Source organism: Hippocampus comes, unplaced genomic scaffold, assembly GCF_001891065.2.
Source record: "Hippocampus comes isolate QL1 unplaced genomic scaffold, H_comes_QL1_v1.1 scaffold339, whole genome shotgun sequence".
Classification (NCBI taxonomy): domain Eukaryota; kingdom Metazoa; phylum Chordata; class Actinopteri; order Syngnathiformes; family Syngnathidae; genus Hippocampus; species Hippocampus comes.
The window spans coordinates 59947-84730 of NW_017806854.1; the positions used below are offsets into that span (position 1 = coordinate 59947).

Sequence of the window (24784 nt, forward strand, 5' to 3'; positions counted from 1 at the left end):
CGTAACCTGTTATATTTGGGAATATGGAGGGGGGGGGGCCGCCCACATGATGGATGGGGTCCTGGAGAGCTGGCATTGCATCGAGAAGCCGTGTTACCATCCTTTCAAATTTTCAGCAGTGCACCTTTTTAGAAGTCATCAAGGAGCCATTTTGGTTCCTCGTGTGGGAGTTCGCGTTTCAGAACGGACGCCGCCTGCCTCACTCCGAGGCACGATGAACCATGTGATTTCTCCCATCTGTGGAGACAAACATGATAATGGAGAAATGGAATCACGTCCTCATCGGCATCGTCCATTATCTTGAGTTTAACCCGGTTGCCGTCGGCGCTAAATGACAGTTCATCACCATCATTTTAGGACTGACAGACATCTTTGGCGGAATCGCCCCCGCCTATAGGTTGTCCTCAAATTTCTTGACGATATCACAAAAGTTCTCGAAAAACGACGACACCTTGACTACGGAGTTACCCAGTTTGTTGAGTTGCTGTTTTTATGTTTGGCCGTTTTTTTTTTTTTTTTGTGTTGCACAAACCCACTTCAAGAATTCTTGTATGACTTTGAATCATGTTGCAATTTTGTTTCAATCATTGCATCCGGTTGCACTCACCATTCATCACACCAACACGATCCAATTCCTGGTGGTGGCTGGACAATCTCCCGCCAGCGACGCTTGGCCCTTAACAAATAAAGAAATACATCAAAATAAGCGAATAATTCCTTGAAACTGGCCCTGATGCAATCCTGTGTAACCGCCTTCTTAACCCCCCCCCAGGCTGGACTTCCCGTACTTGACCCTTATCCAGCTGTGATTGCTCCGTCTTCTCTTGGCACCCCTGCTCGTCGGGCTCCCGTTTTTTTTTTTCCTGCCTGTCCGGGTGTGCGGAGCCATGAAGATCCCTCTGTGGTGCCTGCTGGTTCTGCTTCCGTGTTTCTTCACCCCTGGACGCAGCGACTGCCAGGGGGAGTGCCTGGCCTGCGGCCTTGTCCTACAGAAGCAGCAACTGCATCAAGCCTTTGACACGATGGTATGTGGCTGCGTGTGTGTTTGTGTTTCAGCTTTTTTTCCCCCAAGCAATAGGGCTCAAGATATATTTGGTTGGCTACCACTTACCTGAAATGAAAAAAGGCAAAACTCGTCTTTAGACTTTTACACGTCACAATTTGTAATTCCACTCGACTACTGGAGCAGTACGGATTTGCCCTGGACGGCGACTGCTCCGCACCAATGCGAGCGGATCCGATTAGAGCCAAGTAGGTACCGTGACGTGGGTGGACAATTAGTTAATGGAGCATATGCTCCCGTGAATCTGTGTATCCTGATATCGCAAAGGTGCCCGCCGGCCTGGAGTGGGGAACAATGAAAGGCTCAGGGGGATTTCCATCTTTGGCTCGATGCGAAGGCGACGAACACAATGCAGAGCTGATAACGCCACATTCGTCTTTATAGACTTTTACACGTCGCAATTTGCGATTCCACTCGACTACTGGAGCAGTACAGATTTGCCGTGGACGGCGACTGCTCCGCACCAATGCGAGCGGATCCGAGTAGGTACCGTGACGTGGGTGGACAATTCGTTAATGGAGCATATGCTCCCGTGAATCTGTGTATCCTGATATCGCAAAGGTGCCCGCCGGCCTGGAGTGGGGAACAATGAAAGGCTCAGGGGGATTTCCATCTTTGGCTCGATGCGAAGGCGACGAACACAATGCAGAGCTGATAAAATGTGTCAGTCAGCGGTGTAAGCCCGGCCCGATGAGTCTAAGCAGCAGTCAATTACATCGTTCTATTACGTCTTCCATAAAGGTCCCAGCTGTCTTCCTCGGCATCATTATTGGCTAAATTAGCCATCCAACCACAATTCAAGGTTGCCCGCCGGCTGTTTTTCACTCGGCGGCGTTTCTCTCTCGCTCCCTCCCTTCTCTCGGCTGTTTGGAAATGAGATCGTGGGCAGGGCTACTCCTGGGTGAGTTCAGGGTGGAATTGCATTCAGTCTGCGTGAGGCGCAGCTGTGCCAAAATACACTCTCAGCGTGACTCTGGACTCCAGAAAGGATTTGTTATAATTCACAGCGGGTTCATGAGACCATTATTGATTTCTTCCCCCGTGTAGTGCCGTTATGTATTTTTAAGCTTTTATTGCACCATATTCGGTGGCCTCGTGGATGTTGAAAATGCGCCCGGCACGTCACAATGTGAGGCCGCGGTGATGTGATCCTCTCAATCAGCCACGCACGACGATAATAACGAAACGTAATGACGCTCTAATGGCACATCGTTGGAAAGCCTCTAAGAGAGCTGCGCGCTCACTAGGACGCGCTTTGTCTTTTTAATGCCGAAGATGATCTTTCCACAAGACACCCTTGGAGCTGCCGCAAGGAGTGCAAAACGGAGTAAACAGTCAGGATCAAATCCTTTTCGACCAAATGTGCAAGTGAACGTTTCAACGTATTCGCCGGTGAAAAATGCGCCTACGCTTCTGCGCCTACAAACGCGCCGAAAATGCAGAGTCACAAATTGTAGCGCTAGCTAACACCATCAGGTTCCAATATGGCAGACATACTGACTTGCACGGCGAACGTGTCTAGCGGCTGATGGGAGTATCTGTGATTTGTGATGTGGCCAGCATGCAGACTCGAGTGGAGGAGGATCGAACCTCCAGGAGTGAAAAATCCTTTTCAGGGTTTTTATGGGTACGCACTTGTTTCCACTCTGAGCTCTGCTCTGGCAAGGAGAAGCCACTATCATCAGCGCTCATCATTATATTGGATGCGGCACTTGCCATTGGCCGTGCACTACCACGAAATGAACATTTTAGGGCGTAACGTAAATACAGAGAGGAAGTTAAGCAATGCCAGGATCATACCATGAGTGCGGAAAATGAAAATGGTCACCGATAGAGAGCAAAGCACACTTTTAAAATCAAATAGTGAAGGATTCTTAGACCCTCTTATTGTTGCTGCTGTTTGTGTCCTCTGGTCCTCACAAGGTGATGAAAATATGACCCGTACACACGTGGCCTCTCAGTCATAAACTCCTTTCGATTGTTTCATTGATCTGACGCAGAGACTCCCCTGGCGCGCTCATTTCATTTAGGACGGATAATTAACTTCTGTTGATAGAGTCACAGCAGAACTCCCTCCGCGCCCATCCCCTTTGATGTCTGCAGGTTTCCGATAACAATTCATCTCATTTAAGCGAGATGTGATAAGTAAATGGGCTTTGCTTCTCGCGTCAAACTGAACATTTCAAGTCAGGGGGCTGTCGGAGGGAAAGATGCGCTGCACACATTTCAGGAAGATGTACGGGCACTATCGCATCGACGTGAAAAGAAATGACGCCCGGGTAACGGCATCAGTCAAGATCTTACTCTAGAGTTTGACCATATCGTGCCCATCCTTGTCTCTTAAATCAACGGAGAGATTTGAGGCATGCAGATTACGATCCTGTCATAGAGGCCATTAAAAGTGCACAAAGGTCTCTCAAAAACTTTTTGAAAACATCATATATATATCATTCCTCAAATATTTCTTCAGGTTGAAGAGCCTGTCTGAAAAAAAACACGACGTCAAAATAATTGCTGTTTTTGTTAATTTGCTTCTGTCAATCATTATGCCGATGTAGATGTCGCATTTATAGCATGATGGACGTGTTCTATTAGTTCGTGACTTTTCCTGTGCTGCGAACGCCGCATGAGGGAGAGCCCCATTAATTTCCTGACAAGTCGGCCACCCAGACCAAGTCTCTCTCAGCTCGGGATACAGGGAAGCATTCACTTGGTGAAGTTTTACAACGTGAGTGATGAATCGCTTTATGAATGGCGCTGAATTTCCAGATGCACTTTTTATTTTTAACCACCTTCTAACTGACAATAAATAAAAGTGCTGTACAAACAATGTGGAACTTCACCCGTTCATTTACCTGACGAGTTATGTTAGCACGGATGCTAATGCTAACCCCAAAAAGATCCGCGTCCCGGCTGTTGCTATGGTACCGTTGCCACACATACAGCAAAACGATCGATTTGTGTCCAACGAAATTTGACAAGAGATCATTTCTTGTAATTGTCTAGCATTTTGCAAGTGTTACATTGGTGCGCGTGACCCGAATGAGATGCTAAGGAAAAGTGATGGATGAATGGATGATGCGCACCGTTTTACCCACCTACATGTCAAGTACGTGCATTTACATGCCAGCTTCCTTCTGCCTCCAGATGTGCATTTTAGAGTGCAAGGGTCAGATCTCCTCCTCGCGCACCTGGGAGTTGTGTGAGCACGCCCTGAAGCTCGCCATCTATCCTCCGCTTGCCGAGGAAGGCGGCCTTCTGAAAAGCACGGCGGGAGAGCTGCAGATGACCTCCCTGGATCTGACCTCTGATGGTGAACTGCAATCAGCGGCCGCACAACCTTACCAAGAGGAGGACGAGGACCTGGTCGAGGCCCCCTTTGAGCAGCGCCGCGTCCATTACGATTCATCGCTGCTGGAATCCTCGGAGGCGGGGGAGGACGTGCAGAGCCTGGCTCTCCATCTGAACGACGGAGACAGCGAGCAGAGGGAAGGCGGGAACGTCAGCGAGCGGGATGAAAGCTCGGAGGCCGTTAGCTTATCGAAACGCTTCGGCGGCTTTCAGCGGGGGCGCCACGGTTACAGGAAGTTGATTGGCTCCCCCGCGAGACACCTCCAGAAGCGCTACGGAGGCTTCATTGGCGTCCGCAAATCTGCCCGAAAATGGAACAGTCAGAAACGGGTCAACCAGCTGCTCAGGCAGTACCTCGGCATGAGGAGCAGCCGCAGCGGCCGCTTCAACTTCTCCCCGGTAACAAGAGCCTGGAGGCAAAACAAACTGTAAACACGTTGCCCAAAATCCTGCTACGCATACCTCAACCACTCATCTTTTCAACAGTCTGAACTGTGACTTCCACCATCGTCGTCGGCTCTTTGTGTCCAACCAGTAAAACTTACGAGGAATGCTTTGACCGTGATCAATATTTATCATGCCGTCCTGTGAAATAAAAGAATTTAGAGAAGTGCAATTGAATAGATTTTTGTGTGTCGGTGCAACCAGCAAGACAGGCCAAATGAGATTGGAAAAACAGAAAAACAAGGTGTGACGTTTGACTGGGCTCTCATGAATGGTACTTAAAAGTCATTTGCACTCGATTTTGGGAACCCCGACAGCCCGGCTCGCTCTCATTAGTTGTGTTGAATCGATTGAAATGTCTAGACTTGGAAGTTTGACATTCTGGTGTACGTCTCGCAATTCCCAAACTCAGACAAGTGGTGCGGTCTGCAATTCACAGTCTCCAACCATTCTTTTTTTTTTTTTTTTAGTTGTACTTAAAATTGCCCTCAGTGCGCCAGTTTGGACCAATGAAACCACAATATTGAATCGTCACTTTTAGTTAAAGGCAACGAATCAAATAGGGTTGTTTGTTTTTAAACCATCCACTGCATCTCATTTCAAATTCAGACCCCCCCCCCCCAAAAAATGCCGCTTTATGGTCCAAGGCATGATTTACAGGTGAAATAACACTGCCCTCTAGTGGCTGAAAAGGATGCATGCTATGAACCGCATGCAATCATGTGGATGTTTTTCTTCGGTACTGCAATCACGACGAGATTACAAAGAACAACAAACCATTGGCTCGGAACTCTCTTGTCTGTGTAATTAGGCGCAAATTACATAGTTATCTCCTGGAACTTTTCCTTCCGCCTCAGAAAGTTTTACCAAATGACCTGCTAGGGTTTTCAGCTATTGAATTCGCTCGGAAAGAAAAAAATATATTAATTATAACAAAAGTTTGCAGATTTGGCCCGACTGTCGTAATTGCAAAACACCCACACTGCTCCCTTTCACACACACACACACACACACAGACACACACACAAAAAAAGGAAGCCCAATTTATTGTTGTGTGGAATGCCCAAGTAAGGAGAGCCTCATTTGTACTGAGGTCAATGGAGCTGGAAATGGCCTGGGCCTATCATTGGGTGTGTGGCACACCGTGCAAAGGCAAAGGAGTTTTAAATGACGCCATTCTAATGTATTGTTAAAGAGCAAAGGGGAGGAATTAACAGTGCATGTCAGCCACGGTCATTATTGTACCAAAAAAAAAAAACAAACATTTATTTTCCTTCACAGCCATTGTTTAACATCTTAATCGTGTATTTTGAGATGTAATGACGTCTGTACAGTGTGTGTATTTGTGTGCGCGTGCGCGTGAGTGTGTGCCTGTGTGTGTGTGGAGCGTGTTTGAGAAACGTTGCACCTGCATGTGTGCATGCTTCTCTACACCCGCATCTCAAAATGACATTTGTGGATACAATGTAAATTTTAAGAATTTTTAACATTAAATCATTGTTGTAAGACGTCATAAAATGTGTATAGAAAAAAAAATCGAGAATAAAATAGTTTGCTATTTGTTTTGTGGACTGTCATGCAGAAGAGAAAACGATGTCTCAAATTATGAGTGCTTTTATTGAATTTTTTTGTGTGACAATATACTGCATTTCCTTTTTTTTTTTTTTTTTTTTGTTATTGCTTTTGCAAACTCTTATTGCCGTAAACACTCCAAACAACCACCAACATTGGTTGTTTGCCAACATGGGCAGGAAGAGAATCCGTTTTTATGGAATCAATCTGGTTAAATGAAACCAAATTTACCGTAGCTTATTCCTGTGATTTTATATTCCACCAAAGTGCCGTAAACATGGGAGGGAAAAAAAAAAATTGCAACAAATTTAGGCTTAACGAGACATTTAAAAAAGGTACAAAACACTCGTACGTACCGTAGCTCAAAGCGCACAAGATACTAGACATCGGAAACCACTGGAAGAGGATTGGATTAAACAAACAAGCAATCTAAGCCGTCTAATACTGTACGACAGGGTCACAAGGGCTGCAGTTCCATGACCTTTGGAGAGTATTGTAGGCCGAGTACGTCACGTGATCAACGTCAGTCAACAGTTCGCACCGTGGCAGACCGACAGGTAAAAACATACACAAACCTTCATTTCCCACGGGAACAATAAAAAGACAATTCATAAATGGCCGGAGGAATCGGAATCCTGAAATGCGACCCCAAAGAGATGAAGAACGGATGCAGCCATTGTCAAAGCGCTTTTTGTTTGCCTTTTCCTAAACAGCTCCTAGCCTGGATTTTCCCATAGTGATTTCTGGAATTCTCATCACAAATTGTCTGGAGGCGGCTTATGAAAGACATTATATGTATAAAAAAAAAAAAAAAAAAGATTAAAAAAAAAAAGGAAAGTAACCAACATTTTCTCAATGGCTGCTCTATACACGATATCCTCTTATGATAAAATTGAGTTTTATCATCGATCCACTCATCCATCCATCCATCCATCCATGCATCCATCCATTGTGCTGTTTAGTCGGGGAAGCGCTGGCAGGCTTTTTTCCAGCGGCAGGCAGTGCACCACTGGTCCTTTCGCTCCACTCCGTAGACCTTGCGACATTTCTTGGCCTCCCCGCGACCTTTCCTGTCAATGAAACGGGACACTCATATATGTGTATCGATCTCCGCGCGTGTCTAATAGAATGAAAAGTAGTTTGAAAATGAAAGATCCAATCAGAAACCAACAGTGACGCACCGAGTCGTGGTTGCTATTTCGCAGATGATCGCATTAAGGTCAAAGCATTTCAGAAGAATCAATTCAAGGGGGGGCGGGGTGTGTTGACTAAAGTAATCATTTGCAAGCAGTCTCGGCTCCAATCAGGATTAGCATAGTTTATTGATAACATATAGAAGCAGGTTTATTTACCCGGCAACAGAGCACGGGAAGCGTTTCTTAATGTAAAGCTTTTCACTTTTTCTCCTTCACGACTTTAGAAATGGATACTGACTATCAATTTAAGTGGCGTGGCTTCAACTTTTACGGTTTGAATGGTTCATAACAGGACAGAGTCTAGATTTGCTCAGTTCCAAATATATTGCAGACGCACCTTGTGTCATGAAACATGACAATTTGTCGAGCCAAGTGAAGTGTGCTGAAGGGCCTTTGCGGTTTGGACAACATTTCTCAAACGTCTGATTCATTGTTCCTCCGCCGTTGTGATAGCCAATCTCATCAACTGCCAAAGCCAAATATATATCTTGCGGCGACCGAAACGAAAATGGCTATTGACTTTTCGGCAGACTCTGCACGGCTTATGTTGTCATTTGGCGTGAGAGGTGTTTGGACAGCGCGCGCTTCGGCGCCGTTGAAAATTTTAATGACAGGCGGGATGCGTCGATGGAGCGGCGGCAGACGCTGACGGACGTTTGCGGCGTCTCACCTGAAGGAGCAGTGAGTGCGCGAGGGTGACGCGCTCATTGTCTGGAGCCTGTTCTGTTGCAGCCATTGCTCCCCGACGCTGACAGAGCGGCAGCGAGGTTTCACCATCTAGAGGAGACGGAGGACCGCGGGCAAGACCCTTTTTCAGCGCGCGGATGAAAAGATCCATTCTCTTAACCCAATAACAAAGGCCTCGAAGCAAACAACATCCCCTTTATTCTTTTCCACTGCTCTCGCGTATAATGTTTACGGCACAAACTGCGTAACAAGAAACCAACATGAGAAACGACGCTGGAGGAGAAGCCCTCCCCATGCCACCTGTTGGTCACAAACGGAACACAACCCGGACAATATCAACTCCATCAAGCAACATTCAACTGGCAAACCGTTTTCGGCTGCACAACTGGATGACCGAACGACAGACGGGCAGATCCGGGCTGCCGAGACCCACCTGAGTGTTATTGTGGCCAGGGGCCGCGGCGGGCGTGGTCAAAGTGTGGCACGCTGGACTTCGGGGGACTGAAGGTGCCTGGGCGGGGTTACAGGCCTGCAAAGAAGACACCACATTAAGGTCATTCAAGTCATTGAGATGGAATGGCCGCATCATGGTTGTTGTTTGCAGACTGTTCATGGCTGAAAGCTCAATGTCGGTTCTCCAAACTGACCTGATAGAGATGCTCTGTGTGGATCTGCCAGAAACTGCTGGGGGCTGACTGACTGAGCGGAGTGGGCCTGCTTGCGCCCAGGCCGGAGCTCGAGTTGGACCTTGGCCTGTGCGCGGGCGGGATCTGAACAGCCAAACCGGTTGGCGAGCTGCACGAGGCCCAGCCGAGAGCCGACGCTTGGCCCAAAGCCTGCTGGGCGGGAACGAGTGCGGCGCTGGTGTCTGTGGCCTCACAGGATATCTTCATGAAATAGAAGTCCTCTTCTCTCTGTGACTGATCTGACCCACTGCTGTCGAGTGGAAGAAAAAAAAAAAGTCGCCGTTAGCCACAAAAAAAAAAAAAAAAAGACGTTGTGGCCCAGATATCAAATCTCCAAAACTTTCCTCACGTTGAATTCCTAAGTCCTCCACCAGTTCAAATTTTTATCCCCTCCTGTTTTTTTAATGCTGTTTTCCAGCTCAGAAATAATCTGAGCTCAACTGTCTGCAGCGGCCCACAATGGTGAGGTTCCCACAGAACGAAAATGGAAAGTGACTTAAAAGAAAAAAAAAAAAAGTACAATGTACTGCATTCTTACATCGTTGTTCCTACAAATCCGTCATAGAGCAAAAACAACACGCAATATCTCTTCATCCTAAACGGGGAAACAACGGTTGTCACCAATTTCGATACAAAACGCTTTGAACTGGAAAAGAGACAAACTCACCCCAAATGCAGCACTCGGATGTGTCTTTTTATTCCGACGGAAGATGTGAGCACCTTGCCACAACTGGGCCACAGACACTTGTACAAGCCTTTGAAAGAGCTCTGTGACAGACAGCGTGGAAAATGCTCAGCGAAGGCGCAGGATAGCGTCTCGGGCGCAATTGTGACGACACTGGATGATTAAAATTCAACGCGCGACCAATTTATTTATCTCAATCTATGTTGAACTTCAATGATATTCAACTGAATTTCCCTCAGATGTGTCCATACGGACGGACGGACGGATGGATGATGTTGCTGTTATACATTTTCATCTCCCAGGCACCACGTTGGTGACCCCTGATATAGATAATGGGAAACGCTGGGGGGAAAAAAATCAATGTCAGTGGGGCACAAGTGCGTACCTTTGGCTTTTTGGCATGAAGCCCGCCGTCCCCCTGCTCCAGCTCCATGTTCAGGCCTTCATCGGGGCTGCTATCCATCTCCGGGACGGACGGCGAGGGGGCCGGGCTGACGTTGCCGTGATCCCAGCTCCAGTAGCCGCTGCTGCCGCTGTCGGAGAGCTCGCCGCCGCCGCACTCCATGTCGGCGGACGATGAGGGGCCAACTACAAGAGGAAAGAATCGCCGTTTAGCTTTTGGCACCACACTGAACACAAGTTATGGGCTAGTAAAATATACGGGCAAGTCCGAATTGGAATCCAGAAGAAACTATAAAAAGGGGTGGTTATTCAAATTCACCGTTAAATTTCGAGAGCGCGCTTGTGGAAATGCTCTCTTGCTTTCTACTCTGCCCATCCTACAGAGAACAGCAGGTGTCCCGCACGGGTGCCAAGGTTGTGATGTTCTTCTCTTTCTCCAAACAGATTTACCATCATATTTTCTTCCCTTTGTTCCAAACCTCGGTTCCTTCATTATTTATATTTGATTTGCCACTTCGCCAACATCTATTTTTACTTTGTTTAAATATTTGAAAAAGGGAAGATAAACGCACACTAAAGCAATTTCATTCAAATAGGGTAATAACCCTGCGCAGAGTGAGTTCGTTAGACGCTGGAACTTTATCGAGCTATGCAAATTAGCTATTGTTCCACTCCAGAATTTTTAATGTCAGCTATTGAATGTAACGTCATGACAATTTCCACTTTGCGCGTTCTATACGCTTGCGTGGGTTTTCTCGAGGGACTTCCGACTTGCTTTCAGAAACATACATGCTAGTTGATCGAAGACTCTAAATTGTCCACGTGTGCGAAACGGTCATTTGTCTCTATGTGTTCTGCAACTGATTGTCGGACCAGTCCGGGGTGTCCTCCGCCTGTCAGTTGAAACTAATTGTTGTGATTGACTCCAGCTCACCCCTGAGAACAAGAGCGATCAAAAATGGACGGATGGATGGAATTGTTCAACTCCCAAATTGAAGGGAGACAGACCTGTTCCGGTTTCTGTCTGCGGTGGACTCTGGACCACGGGGTTACAAGACAGACTGGTGAGCACCATGGCCGCCATGATCTCATCCATCTCCACTGACTCCGGGCTACGGAAACTGGAGACAAGAGAGCTAAGGTTGCAGTCGGACTCTTCGGGCCCACTCTCACTAATTCTCACAGTGCGACAGATCTCTCACCTGTATGCCGGCTCTCTAGCTGATACCACGAGTGGGTCCGTTGCAGGGGCCCTTGTTTGCAGGGGAGCGGGCCCGATGCGCCAGCCTCGCTCCAGCTCATTTTGCGGGTAGACCGTGTTGTTCTTGTGAACATTTCTGTCCGCAAACGGATCTCGGATGCAGTTCTCCGCGTAGATCTTCATGGGAGGTTCAAAGATGAAACATTGCAAATGAGCCGTTCTGTCAGTGTTGAGTCGCTTCAAAAACGACACTTATATGCCAGCGCCATCGTTCAACTCTCCTGCGGGCCGGGGCCTTGCACCGGTTCTTTCAGTTAAGCTGATGACGTAAACCTCAGAATTGGGGAGTTTTGCTACGGCCGCAAAGAACGCCGTCGAGAAGATATTTCCTGCCCATCTGTGGTGTCCTGCCTGCGGACAATATGGCTTACAATGGGGGCGGTACCAAAAGGCGGCGAGCGCCAACCTCTGACTAGGCAGCAACAGAGGACCAAGAAAGGATGATTCCATTAGTGTGGCGTCGCTTCCTTTCTCCACTAGAGGAGTTATAACTAGCAGCAGGACGTGAAGGCAATAAATAAAGAAAATGATTACCGTATAAGCACGTGCGCCGTCTAATTTAATCCAATGCAAGACCTACGTAGACCTGTTTTTTTTCTGCTTCTCAAAAGTACAGTGAAACGCTCCCCAATACCACAAAAGAGCTCGAAGAAAAACATAACTCCAATTGAGCTCCAAATGTTCATTCGAATCATGGGGAAACTGATCTCAATCTGTCTTCTCACCGCATTGTTGTTGTGCTGCGTGTCAGGATCGTCGACGTCACGCGTGTACGAGACGCGTGCCTGCAGTCCCGCTGCCAGTCCGCCTGGCTCGGACTCAACTCTGTCCTTGGATCTCGTAGCTGCCATGGTGCTGCTGCTGTGCAGTGTGGGGACTCAGCAGTCAAGCGCAATGTCCAAACGCCCTGTGGGTGACACAACCACAGAAAGCAGATGACATATGAAGCAAGCAAAATATTTACAAACATGCAATACAAGGCATGGAAATTACCTTCATGAATCAACAGACTAAAAATGATTCTCTTTCGAGGTTGCTGATTACGACAAACGGCTGATGCAACAATAACCTCACATCAATATTAAAAGAAGAACGGAATGTACACTACAAAGTGAGACGCGTAAATCATTAAACAAAGCCACGTGCATCGCCAACCCCCGCCCCCTCACGCTGCATGGTAACTACCGCGCTGGTCCGCTTTTTGATTACTGTATATTAATTAATATCCTGAGCGGATAACTATTTTGTGTGTGCGCGCGCGCACCGAATGCTAAAATGTTACTCAAAACATTGTCTTGGTTACTTATAAAAGATTTTATCATGGCCACAGTTAAACTTGAAATGGCTTCAGTAACTTTATATTATTGCTATGGGTAAATGTGGTGTATGTTGTGAAATATTTCACGATTCAGTAGGTGTCCAGCATCCAGGAACGGATCTTGTTGGACCTCAGAGGTTTTTCTGTGTGAGCGGGGGTGTGGGCACGCTTAAATTCCCCACAATGCAACTCCCAAGTCATCTTAAATGGTTTCTGCTTCCCCAAAGTCATTCTACGTTCACCCTTGACTTTTAACTGATCTTCAGTTGCAAACGACATGTTTGTGATTAAGTTCTAAAGTTCACACTTGGACAAGTCTGATGACAGCACGATGACATCTCGGCGTGTCTGCTCACAAGTTCTGCCTCAAGGAACGAAAGGCAGTAAAGTGACAAATAATGAGAAATTCATGTGGAAGATTTATGGTGCGCTCCTTTTCACTGAGTTTATGTAACATTCTGTAATAGAACATTCGTGGAAACACAGGCCTCCCTCTCCCACAAAAAAAAATCTCTGCGATGAATAGGATTTTATTGGAATGAGCTAATAAATACTGTATTAAGTTTGGTCTGCTGAAGGTTATTGACCTAAACGATTGGCTGCGTCAGGTCTTGCGGGATTCCCCAAAGCAGTCATTCCATCACAATTTGAACTTTGTTGCAGGAATCTGAAGACAACCAATATTCAGATATCATGGCCAAATGTAACAGCTTTGAGTTGTTCTCTCCAACTACGTGACAGACAACATGTTGGCTAGATGTCATCTTATGATTCATTATGACCTGTCAGAAGCAAGGGTGAAATGGAAGTGCAAACGACTACGTTAGGCAACCCAAGAGTCGGCAGCATCGACAAAGCGCTATTCAAAGGTCTGGCTGTATTTACAAAGTACATCTTTCTCCAGTCCTTAACTTTAATGTTTGTTTTTTTCATGGAACATACTTCATCCCTACACAGATTTGCTGTTGCGGTGATCAAGAATAAACGACATTATTTTTTATTTATTTCTGACCAAGTTTAAGCTATTTTCTACGGGCGTTCTTTTTGAGCTGAACTCAACATGAGATGCGATAAAGTGGCTGCAATCTGCATTTGGTATACTGCACGGTTACATTTTGCATTGCAAGCAACTGGTCTCAAAGGAATCATATGAGAAAATGTTTAATTCGGTCACAGTAGAGTGCTGAATTTTGATTCGAACTCGGCGAAATAGCATTTGGGAGACACTACTCTTGTCGTTGGCTCAACTAATGAAGCCATTTGGCTTTCAATCAAATTTCCCACCTCCCTGTGTGCCCCTGAATGCGGCGTAATGGCCGAGAGTGCCAGGGCGTTCGACCAATCACATTCGAGTATGCGAAATAAACAAGCGTTATAAACATGGGCGGGCGCCTCCACCGATTGGCTAGTCCTTCATTTCTGGGCACACACCCCCTTTCTGACAACGTGTTTCGACACGAGTTTCGCCGGGAGGCGCTGTGCTGGACGTTGGGATTGTGCCGAAAATAACCGTCTTTTCACGCTAATTCGCATAAAATATACGTCAGATCACCAGCGTGGCAAATCACACGTCGATAAAAACAGCGAAGCAAGCGCGCGCGTGTCAATATTGTGACTAGAACGGGGTGAAAAAAATAACGTCATCAGCCAAAGCCCCGTTAGGCTGATGAAATGCGACTGGAATTCAAAATTGAAGAGAATAGTTCAAAACGAATGCACTAACGTTCTTATCACACAGCGTGCACGTTTGTTGGCATTCTGCGGCAAATTCGACGCAGTTGCGAGAAAATTGGAATCTTAATGTCGAACGCAAGTTCAAATACATGCGCCCTCCCCCCCAACCCCTTGTTTACACTGGTTGTTTTCATGAGTCGACGCCTAATGGATGACAAAATACAATATTTCGCATTTGCGTGGGCAAAGTTGCACGACATCACTGGTCTCCAGCCGGCCACGCAACCCCACCCCCTCCCCTTCAGCCACGCAGCTCGAGCAAAACAATACTGTATTTGCATGCACCGTGTTCAATCAATCTTGCGCGGCGGAAAAACGAACATTCTTGCACTTACTCGTCGATTCGAGACGGTCGAATTGTCCCCTTTGTCGCTGTGGCGGCGGCCGTTGCCGATCCCGCCGCTCACCGGCCGTCAGAGCAGAGTGCCGGGGGAAGGAAAGGAAGAAGGGGGTTGGTCTGTGCTACGTGAGTCTACGTGTGTCTGTTTGCTGGAGCAATGCCGGGCTGACAGCTGGCCACGCAGACCTCATAGCAACATACGAAGTACGGCCGTGAGGGCTTAGCTCGGAATCATTGCTGATCCGACATGCTTTGGATTCAGGACCCACGAACCACTCAAAGAGTACAGATTATTATTATTATTGTTATTAATAGTCGAAGTCGTAGTAGTAAGTGTCGGCGACAGTTAAGTAGTAGTAGACTCAAGTGGATGATTCCACAGTCTGGCCAGGAGGCCATTTGCAGTCAGATGCACGTTTGTTTGTTTTTTCCGTTTTGGTCCTTGCATATTTTATCAATCAAATACATTCAATTAAAAAATGGAATAAAAGTTGAATGCTACAAGTAATCACACTTTTTACATTTCTTGAATTGGAAAAAAAGTGAAATGAAAAAGTTCTACAGAGTTAAAGGGGATGTCAACCCCAAAATTGTCTTGACAGGAATGTCTTCTACGCACCGCCACTTAACACAGCAATTTGATTAACACTGCCTTTGTGGAATATGAGTTAAGCAGCAAAATCCAGAGGTTTTTAGCCAACTCAGGGGGCGGCTGACTTTGCCTGAGAGTCAAGGTACACTCTGGACGGCTTGCCAACCAATTGTATGGAACTCTGTATGTTGTGGTCAGTGAACAAAGTAGCATGTCAGCCACTGAGAATTGATTATTTGTGTTCTGAAGATCAATGCTCATCGAAAAAGATTTCAGATTGGATGGCCAAATATGTGGATACAATTACATATACAGTCAATGAGCATAGAGGATTTTGTCTCCTATTTTATTCTTCACCCCATAAAGCATGATGAGTTGCCCACAGGGAGATCAAATGCGACTGACCTGAGTGTGTGTGTGAGAGAGAGAGAGAGAGACAGAAAGAGAGAGAGACAGAAAGAGAGAGAGAGAGATAGAGAGAGAGAGAGAGAGAGAGAGAGAGAGAGAGCGCACGAGCGCAAGCGAGCAGATTAGTGTCGACTGTCTGCACCCTCTCTGCCAGACATGCAGTCAGCAGAGATTTTCTGGTCTGAGCACTGCACTCACAAAGAAGGAGAGGAAACCAATCCTAGTCCCAATCTCATCCCTACACCAGACGCAGTTCCTTTGGTTCAGTGGCACTATAATGACACCCACTAACATTGGACTTGTTTGACAATGTTGTTATCAAGATGATTTCATGTCAACAGCATAGATAGCATTTGTTAGAGGCCATCGTTTTCATTTTAAAACGCTTCCTATGCGGGTGCAAACCGTTTCAGCGAGAGGTGAAGATTGCGACTTGACGAAACCAACTAAACCGCAGAGCAGAGAAACAATACAGAGGCCACCAACCCTGATCCCCTCAAGGCCTCAACACCACAAAATCCGTGATAAAGGGAAGCTTTTCTGGATTTCAGCCCACGGACACTGGAAGTCCTTCTCCAAATCTACAAAGCGTCTAGACTGGTTGGGCAAACACGTGCACCTTCTAGAACCCTGCTGCAAGTGGTGTACAGCTAGTCCATTGCATCGGAGGTACAACTTGGCGACAGACCTTCCTCTCCAGAACACTTTAAAGACCTCACCAGAGAGACTGCAGAATGGGATCCCCCCCTCTAGCTGAAACATATCCTCAGTAACATCATCCCAAATACATTGCACGTGTGAAAACACGGCGACGTATATGCAAATAAAAGTTGCTATATATGGATTCAACTGGAAATTATTTTTGAAAAATATATCTCAGTTATGTTACAAATCAAATCACAGTCATTACAGTCCGAGTTCCTTTTATAAGGAGTCAAGGATCTGTTCCGCAGCAAAAATGAGTTTGAGGCCCCTGCAATGGAGGCACAGAGTAAAGGGGGGGGGGGCAGAGACAATATTTATTCATCCAAATATACCTCTCAACATTTGTAATTATTATTTTAAATGTATTTTAAACCCACTGAAAACAGCCACCCAGTTCGGGGCGTACCCCGCCAGCTGCCCGAAGACAGCTGGGATAGACTCTGGCATGCCCACGACCCTCGTGAGGATAAGCGGTCCAGATAATGGATGGATGGATAAAAACAGAGCCTCACACACTTGTGGCCTGCCCCACAAACTCCCATTTATTCTCATCCCCATCTCCTCTCCTTCCAACCGTATATGTAGTCTGTCAAAATAATGGGGACGCACAACCCAATGGCGACGGCCACGCAGGAGTTTATTTTCTTCTGGCTTGACTCAACATGAGCCCTTAGCTCAGAGAGCAGATGCCGACGAAAGCAGATTCCAACAAGTACGAACCGTCTCGAATCACCCAGGGCAAATTCTGTGACCGCGTGACACACATGTCCCTCTTTTGCAGCCAATGAATCACTCGAAGCAGACTCATTTTCTGCGCGACATGTCATTCTTTGCAGCGTGCTAATCACTCAGCACGGAGGGAGTGGGTGTGGTTATTCACTGAGTAATACAGTGCACGTCATCGTTTCGCAGTAAACAAATCGAGAGTGACATTTAGTCAAGTCTCTTCTTCACCGCACACTGGCTACGTCGCCAAAGATTAAAGAGTCAGCGGCCCCCATGAGGAGCACCTTTCAGCATTCCCTCTAAGGACTCTACAACCGGTGGATAGTCTGAGCTGCTGTTTGGTACATAAGCAGAAAAAAAAAAACAATCAGGTCCGGTCTTCTCACCTGAAGATACAGCAGGCTACACTCTTGTTTTCCAGGGTGAACACACATGTACGGGCAATAAGTATGCACACACCTGCGCTGCACCTCTTACCTCGGGTAATTCAATGATACAATCGAGTCCAACGCCTCTCAACAGAATGGGAACCAGCATGCACGCCGCATGGCAAGGCGAGCTCGACGACATCGTGTCGTAACCTCTCAACTTGCCACAGATGTGACTTTTCACGTACCGAGAGCCGGCTTCTGTAGCCGGGATTGACCTTCGAGGTCATCATCATGCATTCCACCTTCTTGGCCCTCGCTACAGGCGGTGGGTTTATGCAAAGCGGGGACCCAAGTTGTCTCTTTGGGCTGTGCATGTGATGGAGCCCGAACTCAAGGCTCGGGCTCGAGAGGTGCGCCCGGCTGGCCCAAAGTCTGGGCGGGCTCAACTACATCGAGTTGATCCTCTGTGCACTTGCATATTTGTGGGCCCAGACTTGTCTGGTTTAGGGGTTGCAGAAATCAGGATTGGAAGGGCCTATAGCTAATGCTAATCTGCTCTCCTGTTGGCGTTCACATGATGACCTTCCCTCAGCCTTGCTGTGGATTTCAAGGGAGGAAAAACTCAGTTTGGGGGCCGTCTTACAGTATGTGGGACTACATTAGTTCAAAATTACACTTGATTGGTGGTCAGGCACTCCAGAAACCTTACTAATTGAATACAAGTAATTAAAAATGTGTGAGGTGAGTGGTGCAATGGATAACACCCAACTACGGATCAGAAGATTCTAGTAGGATCAACTTATCGCTAGCTCCAGAAGATTTACAAAGTTTTGCTTTGCTGAGCAGCTCGTAGGTCTTCAAACCCAGAGGCAACTTTTTTTTTTTTTGGGGGGGGGTGTGCAGTTGTTCGGACTGATACACTGATAACTTAAACCCAGGCGCCAAGACTGCCCCGGATTGTGCCACTGACTGTATGTTTACTGACCAGAAAGAGCAGAACACGGTACTGTTTTTGGTCTCGCAATGAGATCATTGGATACGGGCGTACGTCAGTGTCAGAGTAATGTCGAGAAGATTTGTTGGACCTTGACAATTGCTATAAACACACCGTCTCAAGTGCCAAAAATCACACCCAAGTTCCGCCTTTCCGTCATTCCCTTTTACGCATGGCAGACGGCGCTCCGCCTCTGTTACGGCTCAGATACAACCCAACCCATTCAGCACTTCATACCGACCGGCAACAGGAAAAAAAAGACAGATCGTAAAAGTCATGCAAAACAGCGGCATGTTATTCCTACTTCTATTATTTCCTGTGGTATTGTTTTGAAATCTCTGAGGTCAACCAGATCCAGGTCCACCCCCGCCTCAAAAATAATCGTTTGACCTGAATATTTCCGCGGTATTTAATTGATATTATGTCAAAAATGCCACAAGGATGAGGTGTTACGCCACACTTTCCAACCCATACAGCATTTTTGTGACCATGCCAAAAAGATAATAATAATAAAAAGAAAAAAGTGGTTGTAATGGGGTGAGTGGCTACTTACATTGGAGTAGGTACTTGTTTTCAGAAGCCAAGGGGTACTAATCATGGTGTCCAGTTGTTCCACCTCGTTGTTCATTCATGATAACAATTGCGTGTGACGCAGTGACTTGAGGGTGCTGGCGTGTTCCCAACTGGGACGCATAGTATGTGCTCCACTACAAACTGGTGGGGGCCCTCAAGAAAAACGCCCCGTGTGTCGGTCTAGCCACGTCAATCTTTTTGCGATACGTGTTTCTGCTGCCCTCCAGCGGCCGAAAACAACATTGCCGCATTGCTCCGCATACCAATGGCCTGGAGGATTGTTGTCACTTGGGTGTGTTGTATTTCGACACTCGAGCCGAGTAGTAGTTCTACCCCACATGGTATGAAAAGTGGCATTGCAAGAATAGCAACCCCACCCTCGCCGTGAATTCTCATCAAGGCAAGTCGCCACTCCCAAGTTTTTCCAATTAAAACGAGGCCATCGACAACACTTTCTCGAGTGCTCGTCTTCTCTGAGCCTGAAAAAGACACGCATCAAATAAGCACCATTACGTCGTCATATTCATCAACAGACACATAGGAATATCAAATTAGGATTTATTATAATATTTGATAAAAGATTAAACAAAACAAAAAAGGAATACAAATGCAAACAGCTGTATGCATCAAAAGAAAGCAAAGCAGCACCGAAGATTTAAACGACCCCCTTTCTGAAGACAAACGAACACATGTATAACATATCCAAAAACAACTTACTCTATGGTTAGCAGAACAATAACAAACGCATTAGAACAAAAAAAAACTTGCAGGATTGTTTTAAATGCCCGACCAGATCCCCTATAGCGCAAATCTTTTTAGTCATCAAATTTGAGGCACCGTTTTAGAAACGCTTTTTGATTTGTTTCCTCACATCACAAGTAATTGGTTGTTGTTTTTCCACACACACACAAAAAGAAAATAATAATAAAAGGTACAGAAAATGGGAAACAAAAAAAAAAAAAAACAACAACAACAAAAAAGCTTCCTGACAAAAAATAAATGGCCACAAATGAGTTTCCTGCGAGATTATCTCGTGGATTAACCACTGCTAGAAAATGTTACTTTTAATCTTGTTTCAAGAATATTTGTTTTGGTTGGTCACTGTAAAATCCATTTCACCCTCAGGAACAAGCAGGTGGATGACTTTGGAAGGTGTCAGGATACTTGGTGACTCAACGTCTCAATTAAAAATGACATGCCAACTGGCAAACTGATGAAGCGTGACTGCACTTCACTCAAATGTCTTTCTGCTCTTTCTGTGATGCATTTTTATTTTCCTAATTCATAATGCGGCACAAATTCAAAAGTGTTGTTTCAATGTGAGGTTTTTTTTTTTCATAACCAACTTAGTAGTCAACATCAGGAACATTGACCTACTTTGGGTCAGGTTACGATCTAAGTCTGTCCACGATGCGTTTTGATATTATTTGATGCGACATTCGATTTGAGAGTGTTTTGTGCCATGAAGAGAAAGGCCTGACAGTAAGCTGAAGCCGACCCGTGACCTGCCTCCCCTCCCTGTGTCCATTTGTCCATTTGGGACCGAGCCAACAGTGGAAAACTGGATTTCATTTCTAAGGAACGTTCACGGTTAATTTGTCCTCATCTCTGTCCCTTAAAAACCGGTGCCGCTTTAAACAACATGGCGGAGCATTGCAAAGCGGGGGCTTAGTGGGCTGCGTTGGCCGATCGTTGCAGAGTATTTTGAGGCATGTTTTTATGGTTCCTCCATGTTGGATAGTTTGAGTCTGGAAATTGGCAAGAGAATGTGAGCAAGTTAAAAAAAAACAACTGTTTCGTTGACCTAACTGAGGAAAAAGTTGGATTGCATGACATAACTTACCTCTGCCATCCTGTCATAAAGATAAAGAACAATGAAATTATTGCGGGTTAGCATGCACGTGAGACCCCACCTTGTCCTGACTGGCGACAGCTTTGTTTGTCTACTTTTAATTGCAGTCCAACCTCAAAAGTCAAACACCCATCAAGTTGTACCGTCTGGAATCCGACCGGATTCTACCTCCTCATAAATACGGCTCCAAAGTGGAACGCGGAATTCAAACTTTTGTCATGATATCAACGATCACAATCTCCGCAGTACGCAACTGAAGGAAAGCGGCCGGTCTTGGATATAAAGCAAACAAAACGCCATAAAATAAAAGATCTCAAGCTCAACATTGTTCTCTCTGAATTTGACCATAAAAGTCAGAATAACACACATTTTTTTCTCAGGAGCAAGGGGGGAAAAAAAAACAAAACAAAGACCACCCAAACCTGTTTTGCATTGATCGGTGTTGACATGGCACGCATGGGGGCGATCACATAGGTTTGCTTTTTTTTTTTTTTTTTTTCGATTGGACAGCAACAATATCCATATTTGGTGCCGGTGTCCCAAAACTGTATTGTGACTGTGCTTCACGTCGATTTCTGAAGCAAACTCCTATTTGAAACTAGCTGGTCTGGTAGTGATCCGATCTAAGACACACTAAGTTCAAATGGAATGCATATCACCCTGTGTGTTTGCTCAGCGTGAAGTCTATCAGATGCTTTTTCTGGGGGGTGTGAAATGAATCAGAACAATGAATGCCGCCGCGCGTGCTCTCTTTTCATTTCACCGCGGAAAGTCCCTTTGCGCTCCCGAGCGTGCTACGCGGAGCAAAAATTGTGTGGCGCCTCGGCTTTAAGTATTTCCTGTTTACTAGCGTCGAACCTCGTCACGACGTACCTCGAGGGACGTTGCCAATCTGTACGTTAATCACGGTAGTTCGTTGTAACCATTTCCAATAAAATGGCCGCCAACTACGACGTATAATGCAGTATGAACGTTTACAGATGTAAAAACATGAACACGTAATACAGTGTAAACATGTCCATGACGTGGATACGGTATGAAGAAAAAAATGACTTCATAAGATGTGAAACAAACAACTAGCGGTCCTACTTCATGTTGTCCGTTTTTTCATCAACAATGCCACCTAAAAACTATTGGCGACCATAACTGTATGAGTGCGCCGGGTGATGCATAGAACAAGACTTTTGACACAAGCTCCTAAAACTCTTGCTCCTGAGATTAACCTGAAAAAAAAGTGCTTCTCAAATGACTAAACCGCTCAACAAAATTGCCCCTCAAAGGAAAAAAAAAAGTTATTTCAAGCCTCACTTTGCACAAAGTTTCACGCTTGAACGCATGTGGCAAATTTGGCCAGTTGCGATTCCCGAGTGACAACTTGCTCGTCGAATGGGCGCCGATTCATGAATGGAATTCAGAGTGACACGTGAGAGGAGGAGGAAGAGCGAGTGGGTTCGTACCGTCGTGGCTCCGTTGTTCACGTTGTACGCGTTGCCGGAGCCCCTGAAGATGGCAGCAAACAAAGTTAGGCCTTGCTCCGAGGGTCATTTCGAGTGTATGCGTGTAACAGGGCCAGTTAAAAAAAATAAATAAATAAATTGGAAATACTGACTGTACTGCATTATAATTACACGGAATCTGTGAAAAAATACCTGATGTGTTCTTTTACTCAACCCTTCATTTTTTTTTTGTATGTGTTCCCCTAAGCAGGGGTGTCAAACTGATTTTAGTTGCGGGCCACTTTGGAGTTACGACAGTGAAAGCGAATAAATGTTTACTCATCAGGATTCCTCGTATTATTACTGGTACACAACAAATTGATGGATTACTAATTTTGAAATCACTCGTGCAATTATTGTTCAAATGAGTATAAACAGGGAAACAAAGTTATTGCCAAATCTCAATGTTATTTATTGCACATAACAATTGCACATGATGCGACAGATTTTAGCAAGGATTATCGAAGTTGGTACACATGATTCGCTTTTGCGGGCCACATAAAATGATCCGGCCCTTCGGCACGTGTGCCCTACTGCAATAATTACCGTAAACTTGGCACTGCCTCTTTGAAATTGTACTCATGCCTTTGACCCTCTCTTTTTGCTCTTAATGTCCATTGGGAGGTAATTTGGGATTTCATTATGACATTGCAGTGCCATAGAATTTGTGCGCGCTGGACCGCCAAAACATAGATTGCAAATGTTTATTGAAAAGAAGCGGCAAAAATATAATTAGGAGAAATATCTGCTCTTTGTGGGGTAGAAACCCAAATTTGGTCAATTTCACATTTTTTTTTACAAATCAATACTATTAGTCGGATAGTCTAAAAATGTTGGAAATGGCTTGCTCTCTTTGACGATTCCATGTTAATGGGTCAACAAAGATTTTTTTTTTTGTTTGTTTGTTTTGGTGACACAAACCAGAAACCACCACTATGTGTAATATGGTTTTCTTTGATACCTTTCTTTGCTAAATGGCTGCTTAAAATTGCCTGGTTGTACTATTTAGTGTGAGGTTTGCCTCAAAAGAATTAGCGACCAAAATGTAGTACGACGTTTGTTTAGTTCCTACATAAAATCTTTGTCCTGAGAATGACTGCTGAGTCTATCCTCACCAAGGTCAATCGTCTTTGTAACCAGTTTGTTGAATCGCTCATTCTTCGATATAGATCGTAATGACTCTTCCTTCGGTGTTGTGAAATATTTGCGATCTTGTGAACGTGGCAGTCGTTTCGCTGAATGCAACTAAAACGATCGCCATCTCTCTAGTCCCAAAGCAATTTCCTTCTTTTGAATGACAAACAACTCGAGGAATGCGCTAAGAGGCAGATAAGAGCGCATTTTCATTGCCTCAGTCCGACCGAGCCTCTGTCACTGGTATGTTTGGCAGTGGTAGGTGTGGAAAGACGGATGCATAGATAGGTGTGTTCCAAAATATGTGCATACAACTGGGCCATTTCTCTACTGGCAAAGACGTCACTGTCATGGTCCAAGTTATGTCATTTGGCTTTTTTGTATTATTATTTTTAATACTTAAAAGACTTTTAAAGCCCCAATCGTGCCTGCTTCCTTCTTTTGGAACAGGCAACACCTACCCTCAAAATTCACCGATCAAGTCTGACAAGTCTCAGCTTTGTCGTTGGAAGGAGTTAACTCGCACGGCAGGCCTCACATTTTCGAATGGAAATAATAAATCAGGTGAAAGGTAATAGTTTTTACTATTTTTTGTTTTTTTTTGGGGGGGGGTGTCGAGATTGTTCATCCACAAAGCAACCGGCATGCCTTCAAATGCGTGGCAGTGTATGAGGAGATCACCATTGATGACTTGACTTACTTCTGGCAGTCATTGCAGAGGGCAACCAGACTAATGCTGAGGATGAGGAAGATGATGAGGGAGATGATGCCCACTTCGGCAGACGAAAAATAAGACATCATATCGACCATTGCAATCGGAGCCATCGCGGAGGAGCTCTGCGAGGAAATCACACAGAAATGATCGACCGCCATTGAGAAAAATCATCCGACAAGATCATTTTGTCACATCAATGAAGTGTCCCTCTGGAGAATAAATGTCACTCACCAGTGTGTGCTGCTTGACTGGCTGCTGCGTGTCACCAACTGCTGCCAGTCATTCAGCTCTTGTCACAATCTTACGCGCCACGACGGGCAGGTCCTTGTAGGAGGGATTTGTTTTCATTGGTGTCCTGCCTGTCTTCAAGGAGGTGCTCGGGGGCCCATAGCCAGCCCATTGTACTCATGCGCAAGCTGAGAGCAACGCCTCTGCACCTGCAACATACCTGCTTGCACGCGCATTCCAAGCACTGCGGT

General features: G+C 45.7%; 2 protein-coding genes and 1 long non-coding RNA gene across 5 annotated transcripts in view; 2 read left to right on the plus strand and 1 right to left on the minus strand.

Moving 5' to 3' along the window:
* pnocb (prepronociceptin b) overlaps positions 1-6419 on the plus strand; it is a 16404-nt gene extending 9985 nt beyond the window's left edge. The window contains exons 2-3 of the mRNA XM_019857988.1: positions 773-1025; positions 4211-6419. Coding sequence (XP_019713547.1) covers positions 888-1025; positions 4211-4846 — 774 coding nt within the window. The 5' untranslated portion in view covers positions 773-887 and the 3' untranslated portion in view covers positions 4847-6419. The remainder of the gene's footprint in view (positions 1-772; positions 1026-4210) is intronic.
* A 76-nt stretch (positions 6420-6495) lies between these two features.
* On the minus strand, positions 6496-14859 carry znf395b (zinc finger protein 395b). Of its 3 annotated transcripts, none has more exons than XM_019857979.1 (10): positions 14735-14859; positions 12073-12254; positions 11289-11464; positions 11095-11207; positions 10070-10272; positions 9667-9767; positions 8961-9246; positions 8747-8842; positions 8297-8403; positions 6496-7500 (listed from the first exon to the last, which is right to left on the minus strand). In XM_019857979.1, exons 2-10 carry the CDS (start codon positions 12196-12198, stop codon positions 7389-7391), a joined length of 1320 nt encoding a protein of 439 aa, XP_019713538.1. In that variant the 5' UTR covers positions 12199-12254; positions 14735-14859; the 3' UTR covers positions 6496-7388. The 3 variants fall into 3 exon arrangements, with proteins under 3 accessions (XP_019713538.1, XP_019713539.1, XP_019713537.1); XM_019857980.1 differs by having other exon boundaries at positions 8961-9249; positions 10070-10255; positions 11096-11207; positions 14735-14858; XM_019857978.1 differs by having other exon boundaries at positions 8961-9249; positions 14735-14858.
* On the plus strand, positions 14807-18794 carry LOC109508137 (uncharacterized). Its single transcript, XR_002166599.1, has 2 exons — positions 14807-14865; positions 16153-18794. It is a non-coding gene; the product is annotated as an uncharacterized LOC109508137 (long non-coding RNA).
* Positions 18795-24784: the final 5990 nt, after the last annotated feature.